Consider the following 19,563-nt stretch of genomic DNA (forward strand, 5'->3'; position numbering starts at 1 on the left):
CCAAATGAGGGATCCTGGATCAATGCTTTCTCCTGGGGGCTAACCACCCTCATCCAGGGCTCACTTCCTCAGACTCACTCCTCAGAATGTGTGTGTGTGTACAGGTGTGTCCCATGCATACACATATGGAGACCAAAGAAGGGTGTCCCCTGTGGCTCTTCTGCCTTGCTTCCCCGCAACAATCTCACTGAACATGGAGCTCTCCATTGGCTGACCAGGGGGCCCAGACATCTCCTGTCTCCACCTTCCTTAACCCTGGGGTTACAGATCTACTCAGCCATACCCAGCTTTTTACTTAAGTACTGGTGATTGCTCTTCAAGTTCACAAGCTCTTAACCACTGAGCCTGCCCCAGGCCCCTCCCAGACATTTCAGGTGAGTGTTGTTGTCCATATTTACCATCAAGCACAGTGAGGCAGGCCTCTCCCCAAAGTGATCAGCATGCCTGCAACACTTTGATAACATCCCCACTTCTATTTTGCGTTGTGAGATAGTGAATCCAGGATTGCCCCCACCTGAGTCCTTGGCTTTTTTCATATTTTGTTTATGAGGCAGGGTCTCACTAAATTGACCAGGTTGGCCTGGAACTTGCAATCTTCCTGCACTAGCCTCCAGAACGGCTGACATTAGAAGTCTTGCCCAACCCACTTGAGGTCTCAGCCCTTCTGTGGCCCCCAAGCCCAATCCAACCTTCTTAGCAGACTCCCAGAGACAACTTTTAAATGAAAAGGAAACGTTTATTTGATGGGGACTGAGGATGTGTGGGCAGGGGCATGACACTTTTCTCTTTGGGAAGGAGGGTGACATGCGGCAGCTTGGGCGTGGGCGGTTCATGCACCCTGGGTGGGCGTGGGGAGGCGTGGGGGAGGAGCCTGCAGACCCCTCCCTCCCTGCCCTGCGGGTGGGCTGGGAAGACCCGCCATTAGCACCAGAGTTGGACGATTTGCAGACCTCCCCTCCCCAGTCTCCGGACCCCGCCCCCATCCCTGAGAGCGCCCCTTAGCCCGCCCCTCCCCATCGACAGGCCAGGCCCGCCCCGCCCACTTTTGAGTGAGAGAAACTTATTGCTGTGTGTGTGTTGGGGAGGGGGGAGCCGCTGAGCTCAGGAAACCCCGCCCCCTGCCAATCATCCCTCCCCAATCGCCCCGCCCCGGCCCCTTGTCCGTGCGATCCCGGAGCGCTGGAGGGGCGCGACATGCGTGTGGGGGGCGCATCATGCAGCGCATGCGTGCAGTTGCAGGCACCCTGGCGGCCGGGAGGAAAAGGGAGAGCCGGACTAGGAAGCAGTCCTGTTTGCTCGCTGACCCTCCCGGGAATCCCACACTGTTGACTTGAGGGTATGCAGAGGTGGGGACGAAAATCACGTTTTGTAGACGTTAATGATAAGAGTGTGTGTGTGTTTTTAAGCAGAATACGTGTGGTGAACTGGGGGGAGATGATGGGAAGAGGTCAGTACCCTTTGGAAAAGAACCTCACCCCATTTCCCCGCCCCACTAGGTTTTTGGGGGGAGAAAAGGGGGGAGGAAATAGGGGCTGTTGAAATAAGTTGAACCCTTTGGCAACATCGTCAGTACCCACCCCATACCCTGGTGTCTGAAGCCCCTAGCCCTTTACCAGTCCCCACCAGAGCCCGCCCCACCCCCCAACCCCTGATTCACCAGGGTTTAGGGTCCGAGGGAAAGATGGGGGTCCTCAAAATGCCCCTTGCATAGGAATCAATGCATCAAGAATCATAACCGGGGACGCCATCACCCACCCTCGGGTGGCAGTGGGGGGGTGTCCCTGAGGCCATGGGAGCAGAGGGAGTAAGGTAGGTTGCTAATTCACCCTAGCTCCAAAAGGGGCTAAGGATTAGCTCAATTAGCTAAGGATTCTGGGACCAGTGTAGCCTGTGGGCTTGGGGGAGGTAGCATCCTGAAGTCAGGATGGGAGCTGAGATACTGTCCCACTGGCCTGAGTGGGGCTTGGTGGGCCAGGAACGCTGGGAAGGGCAGATGAGATCCCAGCGGAGGTGGGAGTGGCCACATCTCTCCTGCAGGCCACAATCTAGGATGACTTTGGGACTTTGTTTGGTGCCAGGGATGGAACCCAGGACTTTGCACATGCTAGGCAAGCGCTGTACCGCTGAGCTACACCCTCAGCCTTGGCTTGCTTTAAATGACTAATGCTTTTAAAGGCCTAAATACACGGCGCAGCAATGCCTGGTTCTTCGAGCCGAATGTGATCAGGCATCTTTGGAAACAACTGTTTCCAGTCTGCAAACTATAGCCCACGAAGGGACACAAGTCCACGCTGTGAGAAACACTGGTGGCCGTATAAAAAGAGGGTACCTTTTGGCACCATCCAGGGAAGAGGCTTTCGGGTGAAGGTGGAATAGCCTAAATACGGACACTGGCTAGGTGTCTCCCTGGAATTGCAGAGAGGCTGAGCCTATATGGAAAGTTCTAGAGTCAGAGGAGCCTAGAGCGTGTGAGTCTAATGAGAGGGGTCAGAGCTGTCTGATAGGCAGCCTTGAGGATATGGGATGTACCAGCAAAGTCAGGGATCTGGGAAGGGCTTGGAGCAGCATCCCAAAGGCTAGAAGAGAGCTGAAGAGCAGGCGCACTCCGACGGGTTGTTAAGAGCCCCCGCAAAGCAGCTGGGGCCCAGGGGTTGCACAGAAGTGGGCGGGGGTGGGGGGAGTGCCAGGGCCCATCTCAGGAATTCTAGGGTGCAGGTCTCATGTCCTGGGGACAGGTGGAGGATCTGGGGATGGGAGGTCCGAGTCATGCAGCAATAAAGGCAGCTGAAGAGAGACGGAGTGGAACCCTCCAGAGAAATCTGCAGCCCCTGCTGCCCACCTCAATCCACGCTTCTTCCTCCCCTACAGTTTCTACAAGTTTGGGTTTTTGTTTGTTTCCTGAATCAATTCGTGATGGGTGGGGTCGTCCTCCTGGAGTGAAGGGTTAGGAAGCCAGGAGAGCCTTACAAGCTAACCAAACCCCTTCAGCTCCCCGTGTCCTCCTCTGGAACTTGCGGCTTTGTGCAGCTCCTGGCGGCTTATTGCTGAGGAGGCGGCGGTGCACAGGGCCCGGGGAGGCATGCAAACTGGGAAGAGGATGCCCCCAGATGGCATTGGCATAATTTAGAATTATTTACATGAGTTGATGGCAGGGATGTCCTATGGCTCATGGAGACCTGAGAAGGCTTTGTTTTGGAGTGGGAAGAGTTGGGGGGACAGGCTCCGGTCCCTTCCCCTTTATCCTGGGGAGCCGTTTATATGTGGGATGAGGGGCCCGGGGCTGTCTGCTGGCGTCCTCACCTCAGTTGCATATTATTAGTGACTTTGACTTAAAAAAGAAGTTGCTCCACCACCACACCCAGCTCCTCGACCTTCTTCCTGGTCACCCCCCAAGTCCCCCCATGGAGGAAGAGGAGCACTAAAGGATGGAAGGTAGGGTTGGAGGAGCTCTGCGGGTAGCCCTGGGTGAGCCAGGAGGGGTGGCAAGGGGCGCCAGGCGCAGGGACACCCCGCTGAGCCCCGCGATGCTGCTCAAACTGCGGGACTTCTCGTAACCTGGGGGAAGGGGAGTAGAAACAAGGGGTGGGAGAGAGTGGAGATGGGGATCCAGGGGGAGGGTCAGACAGAGACCCAAAACAGGATGAAGGAGGAAGGTAGGGAGGAAGTGATGAGAGGGAGGAAGGGACACCCAGTGAGACAGTGACAGAGAGAGACAAGACAGGTGGACGAAGGAGGTGGAGAGAGAAGTGAAGAATCCGAGAGTCAGTCGGTGTCCACGAACAAGGTTCAGACACAGGGGTGGGGGGGGAGACAGGATTAGGAGGCAGCTCCACCCAGCCTCCCCTTCCCACCTGCCCTTTCCCTCCCCCTCCCCACGGTCCCTGGTCTGAGGCCCAAAGGCAGGGAATGGGTGGCAGGCAGAATGGGGCGCAGCAGGGCCATGGGGAGGGCTTAGAATGTGCGAGGCAGCAGCTGGTGGAGAGAGGGGCTGAATGCCAAGGGCAGCAGGAGAGGCAGGCTCACCAGGCTTTTGCTTTGAGATCAGAGCTCACTAAACAGCCCAGGCCAGCCTACTGTGCAGCCCAGGATTGTCTGGAACTTTCTATCTAACTCAGGCTGGCCTACACAATTCACCATGCAACCCAGGCTAGCCTGGATGGAACTCACTCTGTAGCCCATGCTGGCATCAAATTCAAATTCACTATGTAGCCCAGGCCAGCCTCAATCTTACTAGGTACCCTAAGCTGGCCTCAAAATAGCAGAAATCCTTCTGCCTTGGCCTAATATTAGCCAGGATGACAGGTGTGAACCATCATATTTGGTCTGGGCATCTTTTAAGGGTCCAGGATGGTCCAGGAAATGGCAATGCTGCAGGACAGGTATGGAGAAAGGGACTCAGGTGAGAGGAAACACTAAGGGCACACAGATCCTGGAACTCCCCCACCCCAAATCAGGACAAGCTTGGGTGAGTGGGTAAATGACTGCCTGGACATTCACAGTTGGGGGACTTGAACAGCTCTTCTATGCAGCCCAAGGGGGGCTGCTGGGAGGTGATGACTTTACTGCAGGAGAGGGCTTGGGGGTGGAAGCCCAGTGCCTTGTGGACACCCCTCCCAGCCATTCCCAATTGCTAACCTGGGGGGAGGGACAGGGGGACCCGAGGGTCTCGCGAGGTCTCAGGCGGTGACAAGAGCTGGGGACAGAAATACAGAGAGTCACGGAAGGGGAATAAGAGGAGGATGGATGGTGGGGGGAACCCTCCAACACAGCCTCATGGTTGGGGGGACGGAGAAACGCCGGGATCTCTTGTTCCTCTCTGGTGTTTTCCAGGGGTGGATGGGAGCAGTGAAATGGGGATAGCCAGAAACATCAAATATGGAAGGAGCTTCCGGGAGACTGGGGCAGGAAGGGAAAGGACCCAGGACTGGAATAAGGACAGGGAAGAGTAGGACTCAGGAGGTTACTGGCCAATGGGAGACAAGGCCAGGAAGGAGCAAGGTTCTGAGGGCAGGACAGTCAGGAAGGGGGAGTGGCAGGAGGAAATATACAGGACACTGGGCAGACAATTCAGTCGGCCCCATCAGCTCCAACCATTATTTGAGTTCAATGAATGGATTTTGGCATTATAGGCAAGAAAAGCAAGGGCCTCTCCCACCCCCCCCCATCATATTCCCACCTTGTCCATTGCTTCCCCCACCCCCACCGCCATCCCACAGGGGGCCCCTCAACCTGGGGTGAGGAACAAAGGTCTGGAGGCAGGCAGGGAGGAGGGGCAAGAAGGCAGAAAGGAGTGACAAGATGAACATGGAGGGTGATCGGGAGAGCCAGGGAACTAGGAGGTAGGTGGAAGAAAGGCGAGAGGTATGCAGGCCCCTCTGGGCTAGAGTCCTAATCCTGGGTTGCTAATGCTGTGTACTTCCAGTTAGCCAAGCCTTTCTGTGATATCTATGAAACGTCATTCAATGCAGGTGGTCTATCACTGAGCCACGTCCCCAGCCCTTCACTGTGGATTCTAGACAGGAGTTCCACCTCTGAGCCACACCTCAGCCCCTCACTGTGGATTCTAGGAAGGAGCTCTACCTCTGAGCCACACCTCTACCCCCTCAATGTGGATTCTAGACAGTTGCTGTAGCAGCCAAGTACCTCCATCCTGTTCCCTTGCTACTCCTGCCCTTTCTCCCTTTTAGATTTCATGTCCATCTTCCCAAAGCTAGGTATAGTGTTAACAGGCCTGAAATCCCAGCACCTGAGAGGCTGGGATGGAAACGGAGACAACTTGAGTGAGACCATTTGAGTAAGTCTGGGGCTGGCTGTAAGGAACAAGATTCTGAAAGTGAACCTTTCTCCTATTTCATGGCAAGCCAGTTGTAACAGTCACTTCTTGCTTTCTAACAAGTCACCCTAAAATATAGTGGATAAAAAACAAGGCTTAGATCTGGAGAGATGGCTTAGTGATTAAAGTGCTTGCCTGCAAAGTCTTATGTTCAAATCTCCATGTAACCAGATGCACACAGTGACACAAGTTCTTAATGTTGCACATGTGTACAAGGGGCACATGCGTATGGAGTTCATTTGCAGCAGAACGTTCTAGTGCACCCATTCTCTCTCTCAAAATAAAAAATAAAAATTACAAAACAAAATAAAAAGAGGCTTTTATTTTTTTTTAAACAGGGTCTCATCTATATCCCAGGCTAGCCTCAAACTCCCGAACCTCCCAGTGCTGGGATTACGGATGTGTACTACCATGCCCAACTTGCCCTGTCCCTCTGGAGTCCTGATCTCTGGCTGTCTCTTCATGCATTCCCTCCATTCCCACAGCCCTGGCCCAGTTTAGTCCTTGTCCCTCTTTCCATCTTCCTGATGCCATCTGAGCCTCAGCCATGCCCACATGACGCAGAGTTGCCTTGCCTTCCCAGTCCAATGGGCAAGGTCCCTCGCCTCCAGCTTGCACCTGTTTTCCTGTCTCACCTTGCTTCTGGTCCCCCTGTCTCAGGGCCTTTGCAGGTGAGGGCTCCTTAAATCTTAGTTGAGTGGAATCACATGTCAGGCTCTCAGTAAGAATACTAGCCTACCAAGGACATCAGAAGTTCCTTTTGATGTCCTCACCAGCCCCAGAAGCTATGCTTGTTCCTCTGACTTTGTGTTCCTGTGTCTCGCTTGCTAGGTCTGTGTCGATTTTCCACCTGGTCACAGAGGACCTCCTAGAGGACCAGGTTTGCTTAGGCTGAACCCAGCCCAGATGGGGAGGACATACATGCTGGCTACACTGGCCTTGCTCTCAAGAGAACAGTGACTCTGTCTGGCTCACTCCACTCTGAACCTGGAAATGTCCAGATATTCAACCCATGTTCCCAACCAGATAAAAGCTACTCAGGGAGGAGCAGAGAGAGATGCTGGGGGCAGGGGCTGGGTCAGTCGTGAGGGTGGTGCACGGGTCAGGGCTCAAGGGTAGGAAAGGGCTGGATGAGTTCTCCAGGGTTAGTGAGGGCCTGGGAAGTCCTGGGGCAGCTGGATGGGGATCATTGTCAGGAGCTGGGTGCAACTGTGGACGATGCAAGGGTGTGGGAGTCTCGGTCAGTGGGAGCTACATGATCTCAAAGGGGTTAGTCGGGAGGGAGGGAAGGGGAGTCAAGAGGGAACATGGGGGGCTACTTACCCCGGGGGGAGGGGGTTCGTCCACTAGGGGGATATCCAGGCTGCAGCGTTGGCGTTGAGGTCGGGCAAGAAGCTTGGGGGGCCTGGCTTACGCCAGTCTGGGGGTGGTAGTGGGGGAGCACCGGTGGCTGGGGGTGGGGGAAGAGGCCAGAAAGTCGGGGTGGGTTAGGGGATGGAGATGAAATAAAGATAGATGAGGGGTCTGTGGTAAGGAGACTTGGGGCAAGGGGGTTGGGGGAAATGGGAGTGAGGTTGGGGAAGGAGGAAGTTTGGGACTGAAAAGAGAAGGGAAGGAAGTCCAGCCCCTCTCCCATCTCCCTCCCTCCCCTGGGCAGGGGAGAGAGGGAGGATCCCCAGGGGAGCCCCTGAAGGGTGCCTCACCTTTCCGGATGGAGCCATCAGGAGAAGGGGCGTAGTCGGTGACCAGGAAGCAGGCTCGGTCCCTGCTGTAGCGGCCCCGGCTCCCAGGAGTGACAGGGCTCTTGTCTTCTGGGGACATGGCTGGCTGATCAATAGCCGGGCAGTCCTCATGGGCCAATGCAGCTGCTGCAGGATCCCCATTGGGGCGAGGATCTGCCAAGCAAGGAGTCAAACACAGAAGAGCAAGTGGAGGGCGTTGGAGAGGAGGAAGGTTCCAGAATGGGCATGGAAATGGGTGATTCCAGAGGCACTGAGGAGGATGGAGAGGGCTGGAAGCAGTGTGGAATGATATGGAGGTAGCACTTGTAAGGACTGGAGAGTCATAACGACACTGGGAAGGTAACTAGGGAAAACAAAATGGGCACCATGAGCCCAGAATGGCTGCACATACCTTTCATCTCAGCACTCAGAAGGCTGAGGCAAGAGTATCTTGAGTTTGGGGCCAGCCTGGACTACATATATAGCAAGATCCTAGCTCAAGAAAAAAAAAATGATGGGTGCTGGGTCTAGCCAGGAAAGAATGCCGAAGAAGGATGTCACAGGCTAGGAAGTATCTGTTTAGGGATGTTTGGGGTGCTGGAAAGGACACAGTGGGGAAGGGCTGGGAAGGTGACAGATGAGGGAGGAGGCGGGGGTCCCCTAGGCTCTGACTTGAGCTATTTTTAATAGATGTAAAATTGGGTCAGCGGCTGAGGGAGTGAGCTAGGGGGCCGGCGGCCCAGCTCCTTTTCTTGACCTACTTAAGGTGGGGGGGGCACCTCCCTCTTCCAGGACATCCAAATCACTACCTCCAAGAAACACTCGCCCACAAGACACCACACATATAAGCATGCAGGCACCTACATCAAATTTCATCTCTCCCCCCTCCTCTGGCCTCATCTCCTGCCTGTTTTGTTGTTTTAGACAGGGTCTCATTATATAGCTCAGGCTGGCCTTGAACTTGCCATCCTTCTGCCTCAGGCTCCAGAGTACTGGGATGACAGGGGTGTACCACATCTGGCTGTCTCTTCTCTTCCTGAGCACTCTGAGGACCTCTCTTCTCTCATGCTGCCCTCTGCAGATCCCACCTGGCTAGATCAGGGTCTTAAGTGTCCAAGCGGACTTTTGCATCCCAGCTTGTGTTTTCCTCTCTGGCCTCCCTCTTGATGGGTCCTAGACACTCTCCTCTTTCCAATGTCCAGTAATTTTTTTTCTCCCTTCTTTCACTCAAGTCTCCACGCTGTTGGCTCCCAGTTGACTCTAAGCTTCTTAGCCTCTTTCTTTTGGAGACAGGGTCTCATATACCACAAGTGGATCTCAAATTTGCTATGTAGCTGAGGATGATCCTAAACTCCTGACCTCGTACCTCCACCTGCCCAGAATGAGGGTTATAGGAATTAGCTACCACGCCTGGATTTCCCCATTTGTTTTGTTTTCTTACTTGAGTCAGGGTCAGGATATGTAACCAAGGGTAGTGTTAAACTTGTGTCAATCAATCCTGTCTCAGCCTTCCCTGTGGAGCTGAACGCCCAACTCACCCTGATCTCTCAGGTTTTGGAATCTCACGTGGCCCACTGTGGCCTTTTACTACTCCTTGTTCTCCAGTCTCCACTTTTCAAGTGCCAGGCTCACAAGTGTGTACCACCATGCCTGGTTTCCAGATTATCTTTCTCTCAAAACCTTTTACCATGCCTCCTGCTGCCTCTGCCTCAGTTGTCCCTCTGAACAGACTGGCTGCAAGGCTGCATCCTCAACTCCCTGTCACATGAAACCCACGTCTGAGGCTGTGTGTCATTTCTGGCTCTCTAGCTGTTTTTCTCTCTTCCCCCTCAGTTGCCTACCACCGCTGTCTCTCTCAACCCAAGATCACATCCTGCTCTCCCTAATACCCTTCACCCACAGGTCTCCCCACCCTACCCCAGCCTCACCTGCCCTGTTGATTTCAACCACTTCCTCCTGAGCCAGAGGGCATGGCTCACCAGGGGCCGGCAGAGGTGGCAGTCCCATGATGCCCAGAGCCCCCGAGCCCCCCCTGAGCAACCCGGGGTGCGTGTGGGGTCCTGGAGGGTAGGCCCCAGGCACAGTCACACCCATAGAGGGCGGGGTTATGGGTGGCGGGGGGCTTATGCCACCGCTGCCATGGTGAGGAGGTGGTGGAGGCGGGGGTTCTGGCTTGCAGTAGTTGGGCGATCCGGGCTGCGGGGGCCGTGGGATATGTTTGTTTTTCTTCTTGGGCAACTTCTGTTTGGCCATGGCCAGAGAATAGTACATGCCAAAGTTGTTGACAATGACAGGCACAGGCATGGCGATGGTCAGCACACCTGCCAGGGCACACAGCGCCCCGACCAGCATTCCGGACCATGTCTTGGGATACATGTCTCCATAGCCCAGTGTTGTCATGGTGACCACAGCCCACCAGAAGCCGATGGGGATGTTCTTGAAATAGGTATGATTGGAGCCCAAGATGTCATCTGGGTCTGCGCCTATGCGCTCCGCATAGTAGATCATGGTGGCGAAGATGAGCACTCCCAAGGCTAGGAAAATGATGAGGAGGAGGAACTCATTGGTGCTGGCCCTGAGCGTGTGGCCCAGCACCCGCAGCCCCACGAAATGTCGGGTCAGTTTGAAGATGCGCAGGATACGGACAAAGCGGACTACTCGCAGAAAGCCCAGCACATCCTTGGCGGCTTTGGAACTGAGGCCTGACAGGCCCACCTCCAGGTAGAAGGGCAAGATGGCCACACAGTCAATAATGTTGAGGCTACTCTTGAGGAATTCCACCTTGTCTGGGCAAAAGGTGATACGCATGAGGAACTCAAAAGTGAACCACACCACACACACGCCCTCCACATAGGTCAGGAAGGGCTCTGTCTCCACCTCCACGTTGGTGATGTTCTCTGGGGGAGCCCCCGGGATTGGAGAGGCCTGTGTCACCGTCTTGTTGCTGATGTGGATGAAGCCCTCATGTGTCTCCAGGCAGAAGGTGGTGATGGAGATGAGGATGAAGAAGAGGGAGGCGAAGGCCACATACTGCAGGCAGGCAGGAGAGAGAGCAGAGGTGACCCACGCATCACATTCATCAGCATCTAAGGACAATTCCAGCACCCACTGTCCCCAGCCTCCAGGGCCCAAACCCCATTGCTCCTCAACTTCTGGCACCCCTTCTGTCCCCTAAATGGGGAGAATAAGGAAAAGAGGCAGAGGCAAGAGCTGTCCATAGTAGATCCAGTAGAAAGACCACAGCTTCCCTAGAACAAGCTTTTCTGTCATCTTTCTGTCCCCTAGACTGCCTCCTGTCAGTACCTGGTCCCTGGGTTTTTATCTCTGGGGCTCCTCGGCAAGGTCTGAGGGTTCACCTATAGGATGCAAGCAAGAGGAACTAGATCATTCCCCCTCACATCTGAGAGGCTGTAGGGCTCAGCATGGAGCTGAGGGAAGGGAAAAGGGGAATAGGCAAGTATGTACATACAAATGACTGCAGCAATAAAGCTCAGGTTTTGTTTTACTGCCTTAGGGATTGAACGTAGGGCCTAATGCATGCCATGGTAGAGCTCTGTCCCTGAGCTATGTCCCAGCCCTGTTTCTAATTTTAATTCTGAGACAGCATCTCTCAATAAGTTTCCCAGGCTGGCCTGTCCTTAGGACCCTTCGACCTCAGCCTTCAGTGTACCTGAGATGACAGGATGGGCCTATGTCACAAGCCCTGCCTCACAAACTTGTGTTTTAATATGCCTTTTTATCTGCCAAACTTGGGAAAGAACTATGCTGTCTGGATCTTAAAAATTCTAATGGGATTTTATGGAGATTAGGTGATTGTACAAAAAGGCTTGCCTCCAGAACCAATGCTTGGCCCAGTGCCTGGAACACAGTAAGATCTAAGCTGTTACTAGGGTATGGTGTGTGTTAGTAGTTTGGGGGGGGGAGGATGGGAGGTCACAGACCCACCAAGAGTTAAGGACCCCAGTGCCAATGTCCAGGCATTCAAAAAGGGACAGATGTGGCAGAAGACTTTAGGCAGGTATGGGGCAGGAAGCAAGAGTGGACAAGGGGAGACCGTGGCTCCGAAAAGAGAAGACCTTGAAGGTCATGAAAAGCACAGAGGCTAAAGAGGGTAGGACCAGGAGGTCTTGGGTTCTGAAAAGAGTTAGGGGCCTAAATTTTGGGGACATGGGAAGGGCCAGAGAACTGGAGGGTGGGTAGCTTAGGAATATCAAAGACCCAGAATCTTGTTACACAATGGTGTGGGGAATGACAGACATTTTAAAAAGGTGGCACCAAGGGTCAGGGCCACAAGAATAATGACGAGTTTTATCAGCTAGGTAGAGGGGAAGGAGTAAGAGTGGGTGTCTAAAACGGAAGCAGACAGATGCTGGGGCAAAGAGAAGGCTTGCATCAGATGGGCAGCGCATGGACTTTTAAACTGAAGGCCAGATTGGGGAGACAAGGCTGGGCCACAGAGAGGGCCCTGGCCCTGAGGCTTATCTAGGGGGTCGACACAGCAGTCTGTACACTCTTGATTTCTCCGCAGTGGTGGAAGAGGCCAGAGGCCTCCGCAGAGCGCATGCCCGATGCTTCCCCACCCCCTCCGCTCAGGCTGCGGCACCGCAGTGGGGGCGGGCAGGCCGGCAGGACCGGGGGGGCGGGGCGCGTGGTCAGTACCACGGACAGCTCCGCGCCGCAGTGCGCAGCCGCAGTAGCCGGGGCGCCACTTTAACCCCTGGCAGGCTGTAGCCTAGCCAGCCTTCGCGCAGCCGCAAGACCTAGAGTTTGGTGAGCCAGAAATTTGTTAACTCCTTCCCTCCCGCGACGCATAAAAAAGTGGGCACCCCCTGGAGTACCCAAACTCCAGGGCTAGCTGAACCCCTCTTACCCCGGGATGACTCAAATACAGGAGGGATGAGAGGGCACCAAGTCCCTGTCAAAAGGAAAAGGAACGATTATAAAGAAAGAGAGGGGGACTGGGAGGGCAGGACCCTGGAAGGTTTTGGCGGTGGTCTTAAGGGAGCTACCTGCAAGCAGCAACCCACTCGGAGGATGGTAATTACTTGGCACATCTCGGATACTCAAAAAACGTGTGTGCAATAAACGAATGATTTCCATAGCCCTCCTGACCCCTAGCCTGAGCATCACAAGACTCCACCTCCATCCTCTCTTTAAGCCTCACCACCCTTCAATGGGGTCACAGGCGGAGAGGGCGCCTAGGGCCATGGGAAGTGGGGATGCTCAGAGTCCAGAAGGGTCACCTGGGGCCATGTCCCTTCTGCATTCCTTCTTTCCCCAACTCCCCTCCCCCCAAACACACTCAATACCAAATGTTGCCAACTCAGCGTTTCCTGGGGAGTAAACTTTACGGCGGCGAGTCCAGCCCCCTCCCTCCCCCGGCGCGACTGCGGCACTGCGGATCGGCGTCCTTCCCGGACCGGGACGCGGCCAGCGGGGGAGGGGGCGCGAGGCTCCACTGGGGTCTGGGTCCACCAGAAGCCTGAAAAGGGGCCCTAGGACCGTTCTCCTTTTCTGTTGCCAGTTCTCTCCCTTTGCTTAAGTACACCCCCCAGTTAACTTTTTCTACCTATTCATCCTCCTGGTCTTTGGGACAGGGAGGAAGTTTGGAAAAGATTCTAGGGAGAACTCCCAGGAGGGTAGACATGAGCCTGGGAAGTTATTTAGACTAAAAAAAGTTTATCAAAAGAGATGAAGAGATGTTTGGCGGGGGGGGGGGGGAAATCTAGGGCTTTTGAGGGAGGTAAGTAAGTAGGAGGGAAGAGGAAGGGTGAGGACTCTGGGTCCCTTAAGTAGAGGAAAAGACAATAAAAGGTCCCTGGTGGGCTTCAGAGAGGAGAGAGGCTAGAGAAAGGGAGACAGAGCAAGGCTGAGAAAGGTGAACTGGGCAGGTGAAGTGGTCCCAAAGGAGAGAAAGAACAAAGCTATTTTGAGAGGTTTCTAGGTTGACGACTTGGTTGGGGGGGGGCAGTCTAGAGATTTAAGATGAGATCAACTTCAGGAGCACTTGGCAGACTGGGAAAGTAACTAGGGATGGAGGGTGAAGGGTCCCAGAGATATGGAGTGTGTGCTTGGAGTGGAGGGAGATGTTGGGAGCTTATGCGAATGGGGGAAGGGTCATACTACAAGTACTAGAGAAAGAATGCATAGTCTAGGGGGCCCCTAAACTGCTCTAGTACTGAGGAGGCAGTGCGGGCCACTTTTGGGAAGTCTGGGCTTTCTGGGGAAGTCTTTGGGAGAGGAGTTATTTGACATAGAAGACGGAGAAGGGACAGGAACGAGGAGGTGGTGAAGAGGAATTCCAAAAAGGAGGGTGTCCCAAGACGTGGTGTTGCAGGGAAGGTGTGGAGAAGTGTCCTGGCTGGAGCCAGCAGTTTGAGAATTCAGAGAGGCTGCCACAAGGGGTGGAGAGGTGTCCTGAGGTGGGAGCGAGGATCTTCTCAGATTTTGAGAGCAGAAGGAAGGGATCAAAATCAGAAGACCCAAACTTGAAGAGACAGATATTCTGGAAGTCAAGCCTAGGGAAAATGGGGGGGGGGGGGGTGAAGAGAACACTGGGAGAAGGTGTGAGGTAACTGCAAGGGCAGATTTCCCAGGCAGGGCCTAGGACACGACACTGAGGATTGGGACAGGGTGACTATTTGCGGTGGGGATGAGGGGCTGAGGATATTCTGAGGACTGAGTGAGGGATGTCTCAGAGGTGTCCGGGAAAAATGGGGATGAGGTGAGGTTGCTCGGGAGGGGGGTATCAAGGCGAGATTGGGAGGGAGTTTCTAAGGGTGTTCTGGAGCTGGGAAGACTGTGCAGGTTGGAAGGGTGTCTTGAGGGGAAACTAGGGGAAGAGTGTGGGAGACCCATGGCTCCTAGGCGCACTGGGGTAGGGCAGGGGAGGGGGAACCCCGGGGACCACCCCACACAGGAGGACAGCCCCGAGAGGCTAGCTCACCCTGGCGGCTCGCGACGAGTAGGGGTCCTCGAACAGCGCCCACACGCGGGGCTGCCAGCGCCGCCACCACGTGCCGCCCGCGCCGCCCGCGCCCCCTGGCGGTCCCCCGGCGCCGCCGCCCGCTTCCTGAAAGCACAGGCGCTTGAGCTCGCCGCCCGCCCCGTCCAGGCCACCGCCGCCCGCGCCCGCCTCGTCGTCCAGTCCCGCTTCGTGGGCTCCCCCGGAGGCGTTGGCGGCGTTGGCGGAGCCCGACGAGTCGGGAGACTCGAAAGAGTCGAGCGCCTCCTCGGCGTCGCGGTGCTGCCGGTAGGTCATCCAGCAGCAGGCCTCTACGTCGGTCTCGTCGATGCCCCAGAAGCCCAGCTCCTCCTCGAAGAGCGGTCCGCACACGTCGGACGGGCAGTGCAGCTTGCCCGTGCGGTAGTAGTTGAGCACGTAGGCGAAGACGCCCGGGTGCCGGTCGAAGAAGAACTCGTCGGTGCCCGGGTCGTAGTCGAAGCGCGCGGCCGCCTCGGGTTCGGTGAGGCAGGCCAGCCGCGTCCCCGGTAAGGTACGCAGCGTGGAGCGGTACGTCTCATGGCGCACGCCGCCCACGTTGATCACGATCTTGCCGCTGTCGCCACCGCCGCCGCCGTGCCGCCCCATGGCCACCGCCGGCAGCCCGGGGCATGGCTCGGCGCGCGGGTCCCCGGGCCCTCGGGGTACCGGGGTGCCCGCCTGGGACGCGGCGGGACCGGGCTGCTCAGGCTGCGGCGGCGCTGGCGGCTGCTGCTGCTGCGGCGGCGGCTGCGGTGGCGGAGACGGTGGCGGCAGCGGCGGCGGCGGCTGAGGGGACTCGGCTGGCTGCGGCGGCGGCGCCGGCTGCTGCTTGCTGGCCCCCTGGCGCCCGCGGAAGGACGACACGCAGACTGAGCTCAGCATTGGACGGGGGGCGGGGCCGCGGGGGTGGGGCCGCGGGGGTGGGGCTCCGAGGAATAAGGAGATCTGATTGGTTGTGATGGGTGGGCGGAGACGGACGTGATTGGGTTGCGTTTAAGGGGCGGGACTCTGAACAGATTGGCCTGACGGATGGTAGGCGGGGCTAATGACGGAAGAACTCTTAACAGGGCCTACCTGGAGGAGGCGGGGCCGCACATAGAGCTCACTAATTGGATTCTCCGAGGAGGAGCGGGGCGTCAGAGGGAAGCGAAGGATGCCTAGCTCCGCGGCACCGAGAGGAGAAAGGCTGGCTAGATAGGAGAAAGAGAGAACCGGGCATAGTGTTCCCAGTACCTGGGAGGTGGAAGCAAAAGGCTCAGGAGTTCGAGGTCATTGTCAGCTACATAGTGTGTTAGAAGACAACCAGAGCTTACATAAGACCTCGTCTTAATAAATAAATAAATAAACAGCCGGGCGTGGTGGCTCAACATGCCTTTAACCCCAGTATGTCAGGAAGCTGAGGTAGAAGTATCGATGTGAGTTCGAGGTCAGTAAGTTCCAGGTCAGCCTGCGCAAGCGTGAGACCTTGACTCAAAAAAGTAAAAACAACCTAAAACATACAGAGACTTGATAGCCTAGGGAAAAAAGGGGGATGAGAACCAAACTGGCCAGGAAAAGCTGATCTAATTGGATTGAGAAGGAACAGAAATAAACAGAACACTTAAGCCCAGAAGGGGTAGATGGAGAGGGCAGGTTTGGGAAACAGTGACAGTAGAAATAGTCCTGATTGGGCAGGGACAGTGAGGAGGCGGGTCTCAGATAGGGGGCGGGAACTGGAGATAGTGCTCTTTCCAGCGGTTTGGGACAGGGTTGTCCTGACAGGAAGAGGAAACTGGGACGAGAAGAGAAGGGCTGGAATGAGAGAAACCTAAGAATTATAGAATGTATGGATAGAACCTGGGGAAGGGCCGGGCGCAGGGGTGGCCTTGAACTTGCGATCCTCCTGCCCCAGCCTCCTGAGTAGCTGGAATGACAGGCCAGGCTAGCGGATGCAAAACTGAGGTTGGATCTGGAGAAAGTGTCCTGTCGGATGAGGTGAGATAAAGGGAGGTGAGTCTAAGTAGTAGAAAGCCTCCTGAATGAGCTGAAGGAAAGTGAGGCGAAGTAAGAAGTGAGGTGCTAAAACTTGAGAGAAAGTAGGGTGGAAAGGAACCGGAAGGATGGGACCTAGAACCGAGAGTATTGATAAAGGTCTCTAACCAAGGGTCAACAAGGCCTTAAGAATGGAGTAAGAGAGCCGGCCGTGGTGGCGCACTTTAATCCCAGCACTTGGGAGGTAGAGATAGGAGGATCAGCCTGGACTAGAGTGAGACCCTACCTCGAAATAAAAAAAAAAAAAAAAATGGGGTAAGTTTCCAGTTGCGCACTGGAGCGCCAAGAGATGGGTAAAGAACTAGGGAGCCGCTGACGCCACGGCAGGTAGATAGGAGCAGAGCCCAGAACGCCAGGAGCCCTGTCCCCCGAGGCAGTGGGCGGGGCCCGCGGGGGTGGGGCGGGGCTAGGAGTCAGTGAGGCCCGGTAGACTGCCTTCGAGTGGGCAGGCCCCGCCTCCGGGGCGGTCCTAGGCGCTGCGTGGCAGTGCGCAGGCGCGGCGGCTGCGGCTGCGGCTGCGGCTGGGCTGGGCTGCGGCGGAAAGAAGCGCCTGCGGGAGCGAAGGGGACCTGTCAAGGGCTAGGGCCGCGCCGGGTTGAATCCCTCCCCCACCAGCCCAGCTCCTGATTCTGTGACTTTTGGTGTCCCCCTGTCGCCTGTTTGCCTCTCCATCTCTCTGAATGTCTGGTCATTTTCTGAGTCTCTTTCTCTTTCTCTGGATCTTTGCTTCCAGCCCGGTTCTGCCTCAAATCTCTCTCTCTCTCTCTCCTCTCTCCCTGAATGTCTCTCTGGGTTTCTGTCTTCTGGTCTCAGTCCACTTCAGAGGTCTCTTTCCCCACCCCATCTCAGCCTGCCTTTTTGTTTTATTTTGCCCCCCTCCTCCCTCCCTTCCTTCCTTCCTTCCTTCCTTCCTTCCTTCCTTCCTTCCTTCCTTCCTTCCTTCCTTTTTTGACGTAGTCTCTCTCACTCAGTCCTCGTCTGACCTAGAACCCTGGAACTCACCGCTATTCTCCCATCTCAGCCTCCAGAATGCTAGGATTAAAGGTGTGCGCCTCCACGTCCAGCCATCTCTCTTTACAGCTGCCGCTTGTATACTCCCTATGTTGCAGTTCCATCGTAGTTTCTGTTCCCCATATTTGTGTGTGTACTCCACTATCCCCCACCCAATACCACCTGGTCTTTTCTCACAACTCCCCCCCTCTTTTCCCCTCTCTCCTCTTTTCTCCCCCTTCTCCCCCCCCCCTCTCTGTCTGTCTGTGTCCGTCCGTCCGTCCCTCCCTCCCCCCCCTCTCTCTCTCTCTATTTTTCTTTAGGTCTCTGGGTTCCCATCGCCTGGACTGACCCCATCCTGGCAGGACTTGAGGCTGCGTCACTGCAGAGCGCAGAAATGGGGCCTGTCGTGCAAACCCAAGGAGAATTCCCTCCCTCCCCAGACTGAGCTGTCCCAATGCCCCCATCCCAGGGACCTCTATCCTCCCGCAGCCCTCCCGTCTTGGATGAGACCCAGCAGGGCAGGAGAAGACTGAGGCACTACCTAGCCGTCTGTTCCCCCAAAATTTTGAAAGCCCTGGGAAGGAGCTTGACTAGAGAGAGGGTACAGGAGGAGTCACAGGCCAGTTGAGGGTGGTACTGCAGGTTGAAGCGGGGGTCGGGTGGACATGTGGGGCTGGAAATAAGAACTAGGGGAGGGACCTAAGTCACCATCCGCCCTTACACCCCACCTCCACTCCATCTTTCTGCTTTTGGCAGGAGCCAGTAAGGGTTCAAATTACCAAATTAGCATTTTTAAAATTATTAATTAATTTATTTATTTGCAGAGGTCAGAAGGTGGGGGAGAAGGTGGAAGTTGGTGAGAGTGGAAACTGACTATGGGATTAGATATCAGGTGAGATGGGAAGAGATTGCAGGTGAGGAGTCTGGGACAAGCCAGGTTATGACCTCCCTCTGCCCTCGGAAATTTGGATGCCTCCACCCGGCCCTCCCAAGAGCTCACCAAAGTGTGTGGGGGACTGGTGAGCTGGCTTCACTTGTAGGTTATGGGAGCTCCCCTACCAGCCATGCTCAAGGACAAAGAGAGAACAGACACTGGGTTTGGCAAGAGGACAACAGGAGAGGGAAGGCCAGGGTAGGTCCACTTGAGACCCTTACCTTACCCCTGCCCTGCCCTGTCCATGCTTAATTTGGGACAGCTTCCATCATCCTTGGCACGCCCTCCCCAATTCCCAAGGCCCTGACAGCCAGGAAAGGTTCCCCTCCCTGACTCCTGAGACTCTTTTCTAGTCCCCGCCTCACTTCCACCCCATCAATACTTTATCCAGGAAAGTCTTACTAAAGCTGAGACTGTGGGGGTCCCCCGGACTAGTCAAGCTCCCCTCTCCCACGCTCAGAATCGAAGGTGATTTCTCAGTTGTAATCGTCGGACCTCCCAAGATCCCGCCTCCCAAACTGGGCTTCAAGCTGTCTTTCTGAGCCACCGCCCCCTCCCCCGTACTCACCCCAAGTCGAGGGATGGGGAGATCCGGGGTTGGCGATGGGGGAGGGGTCACCCAGCCCTGGCAGCTCTGGACAGCAAGAGGCAGTGAAGGGGGGAGTGACATCACTGCCGGAGGAGGGGCAGTGCGGTTTCCCCCCCACCCGGGGGCTTCAAGCTCCGCCCTTATGGCGGACCCAGGGGTCCGGAATCCCAAGAGAAAGAACAGAGGACCACATAAGGTCTGCAGGAATGATGTCCCCTCTGTTTAGAACAAGGGTTGGGAACCACCTTTACCTATATCAGGCATTTCGCGTCTCCCCACCCCCTCTGCCACCTGTCGCTGTCTTCGCGACCTGTCGCCTCCCTCGCTTGTTGTGGCTACGGCCACCCCCGCCCGGGCGCAAACATGAAGTGGACTACAACATCCGTGATGTCCCGTAGTGCGTGGGCCTTTGATTATATACAGTGTAGGCCAGATGCTTCATGGGAATAGTAGTACAAACTCTGAAGACGTTGCCTC

At 55.7% G+C, this 19,563-nt stretch overlaps 1 protein-coding gene across 5 annotated transcripts; it reads right to left on the minus strand.

Annotated features, from left to right (window-relative positions):
* Positions 1-1,162: 1,162 nt before the first annotated feature.
* On the minus strand, positions 1,163-19,193 carry Kcnc3 (potassium voltage-gated channel subfamily C member 3). Of its 5 annotated transcripts, none has more exons than XR_006633502.1 (6): positions 19,066-19,193; positions 9,483-10,584; positions 7,537-7,728; positions 7,157-7,283; positions 4,636-4,693; positions 1,163-3,555 (listed from the first exon to the last, which is right to left on the minus strand). XR_006633502.1 is itself a non-coding variant. In XM_045134367.1 (5 exons), the coding sequence occupies exons 1-4, from the start codon at positions 15,419-15,421 to the stop codon at positions 4,677-4,679; spliced, it is 2,232 nt and encodes a 743-aa protein (XP_044990302.1). In that variant the 3' UTR covers positions 1,163-3,555; positions 4,636-4,676. The 5 variants fall into 5 exon arrangements, 2 of the variants coding, with proteins under 2 accessions (XP_044990302.1, XP_044990303.1); XR_006633501.1 differs by lacking the exon at positions 19,066-19,193 and adding an exon at positions 14,501-15,421; XR_006633503.1 differs by lacking the exon at positions 19,066-19,193 and adding an exon at positions 10,858-10,910.
* Between the last annotated feature and the right edge of the window lie 370 nt (positions 19,194-19,563).

The sequence above is a fragment of the Jaculus jaculus genome, chromosome 14 (genome assembly GCF_020740685.1).
Source record: "Jaculus jaculus isolate mJacJac1 chromosome 14, mJacJac1.mat.Y.cur, whole genome shotgun sequence".
Lineage (NCBI taxonomy): Eukaryota > Metazoa > Chordata > Mammalia > Rodentia > Dipodidae > Jaculus > Jaculus jaculus.

Coding starts and splice junctions, on each gene's coding strand:
- Kcnc3 (XM_045134368.1), bottom strand. CDS start 15,421: ATGCTGAGCTCAGTCTGCGTGTCGTCCTTCCGCGGGCGCCAGGGGGCC. Junction 10,585..14,500: donor ACTCGTCGCGAGCCGCCAGG/GTGAGCTAGCCT, acceptor GCCTGCCTGCAG/TATGTGGCCTTCGCCTCCCT. Junction 7,729..9,482: donor GGTTGAAATCAACAGGGCAG/GTGAGGCTGGGG, acceptor CTTGCTTGGCAG/ATCCTCGCCCCAATGGGGAT.